Below are 11,611 nucleotides of genomic sequence, written 5' to 3'. Positions count from 1 at the left end.
ACTTTGAAAGCTTTCTTCTAGTGAATAAAGCCTGTCGTTATGTCTTTCCCATCCACAGTGCTTTTCTGTTATTTATATATCTTCTTTTTTTTTTTGGCCAGTGTTGGGGCTTAACCTCCAGGCCTGGGTTCTGTCCCTGAGCTTCTTTTTGCTCAAGGATCTACCACTGCCCTGGCTGGCTTTGAACTAGGATCTTCAGATCTCAGCCTCCTGAGTAGCTAAGATTACAGGCATGAGCCACTGGTCCCTATGTAGAGTAATCTTTTAGTCATAGAAACACTATGATTTAAAAGATAAAAGTAGATAGGGGCTGGGAAGGTGGCTCAGTGGTAGAGCGCTTGCCTAGCATGCATGAGGCCCTGGGTTTGATTCCTCAGCACCACATAAGCAGAAAAAAAAAAGCCAGAAGTGGCGCTGTGGCTCAAGTGGTAGAGCACTCACCTTGAGCTGAAGAACTGAGGGACAGCGCCCAGGCCCAGAGTTCAGGCCCCACGACCGGACCCAAAAAAAAAAGATCGTAGATAAAAATAAGTTATTTCCTTGGAAAAAACAAGAAAAAAAAACTACAAGAAAACAAATAGTTAACTGGCAGAGGTAAATAAAGGTCTCATATTGACTTAAACCATATTTATAATATGCCAAGTCAGGTACTTAATCCTTCCAATGACCAGTATCGAAAATAAATTACTGTGGGAGTGAAGGGCTTTGAAAGGCTCCCCTGACTGGGATGGGTGGATGGTGTGCTCCCTTTGTTAAGACTTACTGCATCTGTGCCTCTGCTCTGGCGCATGGGTCTCCTTCAGGCTAAATGCGTGATGAAAGCACTTGCGAAGCCTGATGTGTTGTCTGAATGTGGGAACATGTACAGCATGGCTTCACATCATTTCCTAGGGGGAGATCAACCTTCATTACAAAGCCCCCCTACCACTCAGCACCACAGTCACTGGAGCAGTGCTTGTGATTTCTCTCCTCTCACTTCAGCATCTGCTCCTAATCACAGTGTTGTAATCAAAGATGTCAAAAGAGAAGTTTCTCAAACCCACATATGAGAACTACCTGAAGATTTTTTTTTGGGGGGGGGGTCTGGTCGTCGGGCCTGAACTCTGGGCCTGGGCACTGTCCCTCAGCTCTTCAGCTCAAGGCTAGCGCTCTACCACTTGAGCCACAGCGCCACTTCTGGCTTTTTTTTTTCTGCTTATGTGGTGCTGAGGAATCAAACCCAGGGCCTCATGTATGCAAGGCAAGCGCTCTGCCACTGAGCCACCTTCCCAGCCCCCTCTAAACCTTTTCAAAACATGTCTTGAAATTCTTTTTCAATATAGTTAAGGTAGTTACAGAGCTTAATCCTGTCTTTCCAAGTGAAGGAACAAAGAGTCTAGGGTTGCTATTAAGCAAAAAATTTCCTAATCAATCCTACATTATTAACTCCTTGTGAATTAAGAGATCTCCTGATGCACTTTTCAGGTAAAAAATCTGTACCCACTCAAACTCTTTTGGTTTTGTCTAAGAATCACATTTCATACATAGGGCTAATAAGTTTGCATAGCAGGTTTTTTTGTGTGCTGGTCCTGGGGCTTGAAGTCAGAGCCTGGGTGCTAACTCTTACCCTTTTTCATTCAAGGCTGATGCTCTACCACATAAGCCACAACTCCACTTCTGCCCAGGCTGGCTTTGAACTGAGATTCCCAAATTATCAGCCTCCCGAGTAGCTAGAATTATAGGCATGAGCCTTGGGTGTTTGGCTGGAGTTCATAAATAAGTCCTGATTTCATTCAGCCCTTAGGGTGGCCATGTCTGAACTTTCCATTACTGTAACAAATATTCAAAGTACCTCAGCTTAGAGACGTAAAGGTTTATTGGGCCTTGCAGCTTTGGAGGTTTTGGCTGATAGTTAATTCTCTTCCTTCCTGCACAGCTGTGTCCAACTCAGGGAGAGGCCAGTGCCTGAAACGCATTCGCTACCACGGCAGAGGTCGCTGTGGCATCATGGAGAAGGTTTACTGCCATTACTTTGTGAAGCTGGTGGAAGGGCCCCCACCCCCACGCGAGGCCCCCAAGACGGCCCTGGCCCACGCCCAGGAGTACATCCAGCAGCTTCGAAACCGCACCATCATTCACGCTCTGTGACAGGCTCAGGCTGGCAGTGTAGAGATCTTTAAAAATAAAAGTTAAAGACAAATACTTTTGATGGTTTGTCATTGAATTTTTGGCTTGCATTATGTAACTGAGTTTTATGTGAGTGCTGTATAAGGCTTGTCTATCTGCAGCCCCTGGCAAGTGTGTGTGTGTGTGTGAGAGAGAGAGAAGCTTTAGACACTGGAACAAGCTAGATGCAGCAGGCATTTGTAAGATGTTTTGAAGGGAATGTGAACTTTCTCACTGGTGTCCTGACCATGGTAGCTCTGGTACAGGCCTTGAACGCTGTAGGATAAGAAGCTTGTCCTAATTTCACTCTTCTCTTGAGACCAGGGGAGCTGTGGTGGAGGGGAGCATGGCTTCGTGGTGTTTTCAGTGTAAGAACTTTAAGGCATTTGGCTGATTTTCCTTTGACTATTGATATAGACTACTATGTGAGGGTTTTTGTTTTTTCTTTGTTGTTTTAGCAGCAGCTTGAAATCAGGAGTTACTAAATATCCTAATCTAAAATTCTAAAAATGCTTTAACTTTGAAAGCTTTCTTCTAGTGAATAAAGCCTGTCGTTATGTCTTTCCCATCCACAGTGCTTTTCTGTTATTTATATATCTTCTTTTTTTTTTTTGCTAGTCCTGAGGCTTGAACTCTGGCCCTGGGCATTTTCCCTGAGCTGCTTTTGCTCAAGGCTAGTACTCTACAACTTGAGCCATGCCACTTGTGTTTTTTTCTATTTATATGGTACTGAGGAATCAAACCTAGGGCTTCATGCATGCTAGGCAAGTACTCTACCATGAAGCCACCATTCCCAGCCTTATAGATCTTCGTTAGGATTGGTTTAAGTTTTAAGGTAAATTCAATTACCGATAGAGAACTTAAACCAACCTCCGCGCTGCATTCTAAACTAGGGCAGTAGGTGGTGCTGTACACCTCATTAAGAAAATTTTGAGTGTCCAGTGTTCAACACTACCTGATACCCATTGATGCACTTTTTCATTGACAAGAAGCACTTAGTCCCCAGTCCTAGTCTGATGTGTTTTGAAGTGTTGTATACCAAGGAAGAATCTGGGGTCCTTCTTTACTAAAGCAGACTGGGCCCTATTATAGTGCTTAGGGGCCTTGGGCAGGCTAATTCCATAGATCTGTGTGATACACAAGCTCTTCCAGGTGCTCTATGGCAGAGGACGGCACTCCTAGGTGGTTTGTTTGTGAAGCAGAATGAAGGGTGGGCTTTGAGGGGAATGTATTAATTTGTCATTAGACAGATCTGCTACTTATAGGATCCTCGTTACTTGCCATGCTAGTTATTTTATGGAATTCTTCACAAGAATTAAGTGTTGTTTTTCCACGTTACAGACGAAGAAATGGAGGTGTGCAAAACTCAAATAACATCACAGAGCCACATAGCATGAAAGTAGTGGCACTATGATATAACTGCTTCTGAATTTCTAATTGAAGTTCTTTGCCTTCAATTAATCCATTTTTTGTGGGTTAAAAGGCTTCAGGGAGGAATAAGCCAGACTTTAGGATAGGTTCCTTTTGGAATCAGGGAAATAACTCTGGAAGGGTAAAAGGGAACCTTGGTTCTAATCCTTCCATGCTCCTTAAAAGAGAAGTCTCTGAAAGGTCCCTTTCCCTTGCTGGCTTGCATTTCATATCACGTAGCGAACAAAGTTCGGTGTTCTTTGAAGTCAGCTTTTGGGATCACTGGGAGAGCCAGGTGTGGTGGCATACACCTATAATACCAGCATTTGGAAAACTGAGGTAGGGAGGTGGAGAACTTGGGCAGCATGGCGATACCTACTCTCAAAAAGAAAAGAGGAATTAAGGAATATGTTTAAGAAATGCACATTTCTGAATCCTGCTCTCAGACGAAGTAAACAAAAGTATCTGGGGTGGGGAGACAGCCTGTCTTCCTTCCTTCCCAACTGCTGCAGTGATTGGTGTGTTGGAGGATTCACTGGACTAGAGGCTCTCAGCTCTCCTTCAGCACAGAAGCTTCCTGACTCGGCAGCAAGAGTTTCGATGTCCCTGGTTGTTGAAATAAGCCAGGAGATGGCACGAACATCCTAACAGTGCATTTCATAAGTGAAGATACCGATGCATTCAGGCTCTGGAGACTTGAAAGCAGGTAAGGAAAAAAAGAAAAACGGACCTTGAACATTTTTGTTTTCCGTTTTTCCTTTTGGTGCTACAGATGGAACCCAGGACCTTGTGAATGCAGAGCATGTTGGTTGCGCTGTCCCCAAGTGACACCTCCAACTCCTCTGATCCTGGATTCCAATGAAGACCAGTTGCGTATGAGCTGCGTTAGAAGGAATGATTGATTTGGCTCACAGCTTCATAGGTTTCAGTTCATGATGGCATAGAAGGCCACATCATGGGCCAGAAGCGAAATAGAATGGTAACAGGAAGAGACAAGAGCAAGATTACACCCTTAAGGACACACCTGTGGCCTTCCTCCAATCAGGCCCTACCTCCTATATGTCCACCACTTATCACTTGGCTATTCAAAGTTTGACTCCATCAGTGCATGGAACCATTCATTTATAGTTCAGAACCCTAAGAATGCAGTTATCCCCTAAAATGGCCTCATAAACACACACCCAGACAGGTGTGCAGTGCTAATCTATGTGGTTTATTGGTCCAGTCAAGTTAGTGGTTGAGATTAACCATCACATGACCAAAGGTTAAGTCTTCCTTTGGAACTCCTGAGGTGTTGTAAAGTGTAATAATTACTTGTAATGTTTTAAGAAACTTATGTACAGTATCTTATTTAATGAATCTTCCCTACATAATGGTGGTATAGAGAACATCTGGTTAGTTTTTATGGTTGAATGCACTTTTTTTTTTGGTCGGTGGTGGGCCTTGAACTCTGGGCCTGAGTGCTGTCCTTCAGTGCTTCAGCTCAAGGCTAGTGCTCTACCACTTGAGATACAGCGCCACTTATGGTTTTCTGGTGGTTTATTGGAGATAAGAGTTTCACGGACTTTCCTGCCTGGGCTGGCTTTGAACTGCAATCCTCAGACAGATCTCACCCTCTTAAGTAGCTAGGATTACAGGTGTGAGCCACTGGCGCCCGGCCTATTCCTTGATATTAACACAGCCCAGTACTGATACCTCTTGCCTGTAATCCTAGGAACTGAGGAGGCTGAAACCTGGGGCTGGAGGTTTGAAGCCAACCCAGGCAGCTATATCCTAGATACTCATTTCCCATTAACTAGAAAAAAGTCAGAAGGGAAGGTATGGTTCAAGTGGTAGAACACCAGCCTTAAGTGAAAAAAAAATGAAGTTTGAGGCCCTGATTTCAAGCTCCAGTACCTACACCAAAATAATAATAATAATAATATAGTCACTGCCCAGTGGAAAGGGACAGTAAATGAATCAAGCAAGTGTTAATTGTGTTTCCAGTTACAAACTCAGAGGGACTGGAGACTGGAGGCAGGTATCACAGGATTCTGAAAAATAATGACTCTTTTTTTTGTTTGTCTTGTTTTATTTCCTTAAAGAGACACAATGAGAGGAAAGGGTAAACACAGGAATTTTTAAGGATCAATAAGTTGTTATACCACTTGAGAGGAATTTTTTTTAATGGCATAAACATGAAGGACCTCTTCTTTCCTCCTGAAGATCTTGGTGGGCTGGCCGGGCATTGGTGGCCGGGAGGGTGACATCTGAGGATCAAGGTTCAAAGCTAGCCCGGGCAGACAATTTAGCAGCAAAAAGTCAGAAATGGAGGTTTAGCTCAAGAGTCAAGGTGCTAGCCTTGAGTGAAAAAGCTAAGGGAAAATGGGAAGGGCCTGAGTTCAAGCCTCAGTCCTGGCACAAAAAAGGTCTGTGTGTTCTGTGGGGTGCAGTGTATGATATTTTTGGAGCTGAGGTTCAGCAAACTTTATTCAAAGTTCAGCAGCTAAGACCCAAGGAGAAAAAATTTGTGAAATATACCAAGAACATTGCAACCCCCCCCCCCAAAAAAAAACAACCCAGATATGTTTCCTGGCAAGTGATAAAGAGTAATTCGATGTTTTCCATGTATTTCATCTCTACAAAGCAGTGGTAATAACAATTAGAGTTGAATAAGATGGGCTCCATCACACTGAAGATAATTAAAACAGGAAATAGTTGTGAAGTAGGTGAACATCTAAGCAAATTTTAAAGCCACAGAAAGTGGCACAGGTGACATTACCACTTCTAGAAATGGACCCCACGCCTCTGTCCTAGATTATACTTACCCAGGATCTGATTTCTAGTTGAGAGAGAATCTGGTCTTTATTCTTGTTTTTTTCTTTTTTTTGGGGGGGGGGTCCAGTCGTGGGGTCTGAACTCTGGACCTGGGCGCTGTCCCTCAGCTCTTCAGCTCAAGGCTAGCACTCTACCACTTGAGCCAGAGCACCACTTCCGCCTTTTTTCTTTTTGTTTATGTGGTGCTGAGGAATCGAACCCAGGGCCTCATGCATGCAAGGCAAGCGCTCTACCACTGAGCCACCTTCCCAGCCCATGGTCTTTATTCTTAAACTAGCCTACTGTGAATTTTTAAATGCCTCATTTAGAATATATCTGCTATGATATTACAATACTTTGAATGAGAGAAGAAATATTGGTAGGTGAATTATACTTCATAGTTAAATGATTTTTTTCCCCATTAGAGACTTGAATGAATCATTGTGTTCGCTTACGGGAGAAGGAGGTTCATAAAAATTTCACATCGGAAAGCGAGGGATGGTAATACTGTTATCCAACAAAGTGGAATTTAAGGAAAAAGATTTACTGTTAATGAACTTGAAAGAGTTGCTTAATGTACACGTGGATGAATACATTCTGGAGTCACTTTGAGCGATCTTCTAAACCTCCTGAAGATCACCCCCATGTTTAATTATTGAAGTCTATTCTTACTGCTCTTGTTCACTGTCTCTTTGCAATGTGACTCTGCAGGTCCCCAAGCTACATGGGAGGATCACGGGGCCTAGCTAGTCTGCAGGAAAATTCATGAAACTATCTTCATGGAAGGAACCGCCTAATGAAGCGACTTTCGCCTGTGATCTCAGCGCCCACTGGGAAGTCTCGAAGAAGGTGGATTCCAGCTCAGGCATTTACTCAGACAGGACAGGAAACCTTATGGTAAAAATAACCCCTGAGAAACAGGGCTGGATGTGTGGCTCAATGATATCTCAACAGCCTAGCAAGAGGTGTGTGTATATGGGTGGTCTTTGAATCTACAGAATGTATTCAAAAGTGCCTGTTGCTAGCTCCCAGTGTAGGCCTTAGAGAGCTTGCTTGCTTGCTTTCTCTTTTCCTGGACCCCTGCCTCTGCTGTGTAAATATGCTAGAGGATAATAGGCCCCATGGGAGGGAGCTTTGGGCCCCTAGTTGACAGCTAGCTGAACCCTCCGTGTGAATATTTCTAAGTCCGCATCCTACGGAAAATACCTATCCTTTTCCAATAGCTGTTAAGATTTAATAAGGTTCATTCTAAGCTTATCACAAAGAAAGTCTTCAATGAATTCTTCCAAGTAGGAATTTAGATTAACTTAAATGACTACTTCCTCAAACTGGAAATGTGTTCCTCTTTTTTTTTTTTCTTTTGGTAAAGTTTAAACAGAATTCAAATTCGAACACTGCTGCTTATGACTGTACTCCTAGCTAGATCTCCTGAGGCTGAGATCTGAGGATTGTGGTTTGAAGCCAGCCTGGGCAGGAGAAGTCTGTAAGATTCTTCTCTCCAGTGAACTACCAAAAAATGGAGGCGTGGCTCAGGTAATAGAGGGCTGAAAAGCCAAGGGGAGGGGCTGGGAAGGTGGCTCAGTGGTAGAACGCTTGCCTTGCATGCTCGAGGCCCTGGGTTCAATTCCTCAGCACCACATAAGCAAAAAGAAAAAAGCCGGAAGTGGCGCTGTGGCTAAAGTGGTAGAGTGCTAGCCTTGAGCTGAAGAGCTGAGGGACAGCGCCCAGGCCCAGAGTTCAGGCCCCACGACCGGACCCAAAAAAAAAAAAAGAAAAGCCAAGGGGAAGAGAGAGGGAGACTTTGAGTTCAAGCCTCAGTACCATCACACTAAAATAAATAAATAAATAAATAAATATATATATATATATATATATGTATCTATATATATATATATCTGGGAAATAAGACTATGTGCAACTTTTAATTTTCATTTATGTGTCTTCCCATATGTCTTATATTTTCCAGGCAGAATACATATTACTTAAGTAATTGAAAAAAGAAACCCAACAGCAACAAATCGTTAAAAAGTCTCATTTTGAGCAAGAACCAGAGGTGGAGAAGTGTGTGATTTGGGAACTCTTATTCTCTTGACTTTCCAACATCAAGCCTTAGAGTTTACAAATGGAGAGAAAAGTTGGGGAGACAGTTGATTAAAGGGCCTCACATAGAGGCTGGTGAGGATGGGAGACGTGGGAATACTGAAAGGAGATGAGGGTGTGACACAAGCCAGGCTTGGGTGTGCAGATTGTAACCTGAGCAAAACTGTTTTCTGACCCGGCCTTGCTCATCACATGGGTTAAGTTGCCAAGAAGGCTTGGCATGGGACAGGAGACAGATGGGGACCACAGTGGGAGGCCTGGGTTAAGTGACAATTGCAGAGGAACCCCCTGTAACCACCTCCATGATTTAAAGAGGGAGGTAGGAGAGTTCACACTTGGCTAGACACTGCTTAGCATCCGGGTTTTCTATTCTGCTAAGATATTGGTGTAAGGTGTCTGGCACCGACGACTCATGCCTGTACTCCTAGCTACTCAGGAGGCTGAGATCGGAAGATCACAGTCTGAAGCTAGCTCAGGCAGGAAAGTGTGAGATTCTATTTCCAATTAACCACCAACAAGCCAAAAAGTGGGGCTGTAGCTTAAATGGTAGAGTGACAGGCTTGTGCAAAAAAAACAAACTAAGGGACAGCACCCAGGCACTGAGCTCAAGACTCAGTTCTAGCACAGGCATGCACACTCGTGTGTGCACACATACACACACACACCAGTGCAAAGTAGGAGTGTTAAATGTGTCATTTTCCTCAGCCGGTAGTACTGATTGTCCAAGTTAATAGAGTCTAGGAGGCCTGTGACTAAGTAAAAATAGGGAAGTTCACATTTCTGCAGCCTTAGCTTAGTTTTTCCTTCCCTCCCTCTCAACTCTGTGTGTGCGCATGTGTACGCACCAGTACTCACTGAGGCGTAGATGATGCAGATGCTGTGTTTCTGTTCTCTCTGTTTCCAGTACATCCCACTGGGTGGTGCTTTATGACTGGTTACTGGTGTGTTTTTAAACTCTGATCTCTTTACTAGGCTGGTATCTGGTTGGTGTGTCTACTGTGAAGTTACTCTGTTCTCTTTGTCATGAACAAAAACATCTTGCTTGTGAGGAGAGTTTTGAAATCAATTTTCCAATTGCTAGAGTTTCAGCATTGATTGGTTTCTGTTGACTGAGATAAAGACCACCATCACAGGGGCCAAATGGTGGCTTTCTGATGTCACTATAATTTCTCCTGCATGTTTTTATTTTTGTTTTTTTTTTGGCCAGTCATGGGATTGGAACTCTGGGCCTGGGCACTGTCCCTGAGCTTTTTCTGCTCAAGGCTAGCGCTCTACTACTTTGAGCCACAGTGCCACTTCTGGTTTTCTGGTGGTTAATTGGAAAGAAGAGTCTCACAGACTTTTCTCCCTGGGCTAGCATTGAACTGTGACCCTCAAATCTCAGCCTCCTGTATAAAGATAATGGCGTAAGCCACAGGCACCTGGGTGCATGTTATTTTTTTACTAGAAGGGCGAGCTTTGTCTTCTCATTTATTCATTCATTTGTCTATAAAAGTATAGATTCGTGGTTGCTTACTTTCCTCAATGGATTATGATAGCTGCTACTTTTATTTCATGCTCAAAACTCCGCAATTTGCAAAGTAGATATTTACTTCAAGTTGGTTCCTGTGTCCTTGTGACATTTACTCATTTATTGTTAGAGCATTTCCTTATTTTATGAGATAGAAAGATGTTCTCAGCTCATCTTCTTCTTTCCTTGGATTTAGCAACTTAAAAACACCCTATTTCTTTATCCATGATTCTATTCCTAAATGTTAAAAAGGCAGAAACAGTTAAGGTACCCAGTTTGTTTCATGTGCCTAGCCTGCTGCCTATGCAGGCAGATTTGAGATTTTCCACCTTACCATCGGGAACTGCCAACGAAGGGGAAGTGTGCTGTGCGTGTGACAGCCAATTAACTATTAGCTGTGAATCTGAGGGTCCTGCAGAGATCACAGAAAGGCCCTAACACCCATTTGTCATGCAGAAGTGTTAGGCTTTTCTCTGTGCCTTTATTCAAGGGCTACATAGCACAGGAGCTCTGCCCAGAGAGAGAGAAATGGCTCTCACACATTTCTCTTTAAGGACAATAACAGTGGAACTACTGTCGTGAAAAGACACTGGGTTGAGACCACACCATGTGTCATGGTGGTGGCGTTCATCCCCACAGCCTATAATGGCTGAACCCAAAAGAGCCCATATCTCTGCACTGGTAGAGCATTAGCCACTGAGTGCGAGGAAACAGCCATTGTAACATCTCTTTGGCTGTGTAATTTGAAATAATTACTAATTAAATGAAAATAAAATTGGGTCTGTAGGAACAGTAATGAACATGGTTGCATTGGCTGTTACTCCAGTACTGTTTGTTGGAGCTTCACCTATGGGGGTGAGGAAGAGGGAGGGAGGGGAGGAGCCTTGGCTTGTTGCTTACTGATGACGAAGGCGTAGGCCTGCCCTGGAAGGCTGGGCAATCATTCGCCTTGTCTTCCCTCAGGTGGCTTCCATGAACTTGCTCACTAGTAGGCAAGGCAGCATGCCATTGAAATCGGAGGAAAAGGACAGCAGTGGGATGCTTGTCAACAGTTTTTCATTTTTATTTTCTGAACTTGAAAGGTTATTCGAGGGTGAAGGCAGTTTACAACTCAACGTGTCCATTTGTAAGTGTCCAGTGCTTCTTGACCAGAGTCATCTCTTCCATCACTCTCTCCATCCCATCTGGCCCCTCCCCCACACTCACTTCACATTTCCCACTTCCTTTTTTTTTTTTTTTGTCTGTTGTGAGTCTTGAACTCTGGGCCTGGGCGCTGTCCCTCAGTTCTTCAGCTCAAGGCTAGCACTCTACCACTTGAACCACAGCACCACTTCCAGTGTTCTGAGTGGTTTATTGGAGATAAGAGTCTCATAGACTTTTCTTCTGGGGCTGGCTTTGAACCTCAGATCTCAGCCTCCTGAGTAGCTAGGATTACAGGCATGAGCCACCATTGCCCGGTTTCCCCTTTCTTCATTGCATATATACATTGAATGTTCTGGCTCTATCTTTGTCTTTGTTCCTTTTTTTTTTTTTTTGGGGTCCGGTTGTGGCGCCCGAACTCTGGGCCTGGGCGCTGTCCCTCAGCTCTTCAGCTTTTTTTTTTTTTGGGGTCCGGTTGTGGCGCCCGAACTCTGGGCCTGGGCGCTGTCC

The 11,611-nt window shown here is 43.9% G+C and overlaps 1 protein-coding gene across 1 annotated transcript in view; it reads left to right on the top strand.

The window, feature by feature from the left end:
* Positions 1-2,181, top strand: part of Mrpl22 (mitochondrial ribosomal protein L22) — a 7,461-nt gene extending 5,280 nt beyond the window's left edge. The window contains 1 exon segment of the mRNA XM_013030866.1: positions 1,916-2,181. Within this exon segment, the coding sequence (XP_012886320.1) occupies positions 1,916-2,127 (212 nt within the window). The 3' untranslated portion in view covers positions 2,128-2,181.
* Positions 2,182-11,611: the final 9,430 nt, after the last annotated feature.

This window comes from Dipodomys ordii, unplaced genomic scaffold (genome assembly GCF_000151885.1).
Source record: "Dipodomys ordii isolate 6190 unplaced genomic scaffold, Dord_2.0 Scaffold135, whole genome shotgun sequence".
NCBI classification, from domain to species: Eukaryota; Metazoa; Chordata; class Mammalia; order Rodentia; family Heteromyidae; genus Dipodomys; species Dipodomys ordii.
This window is presented reverse-complemented; position numbering and strand designations above follow the sequence as displayed.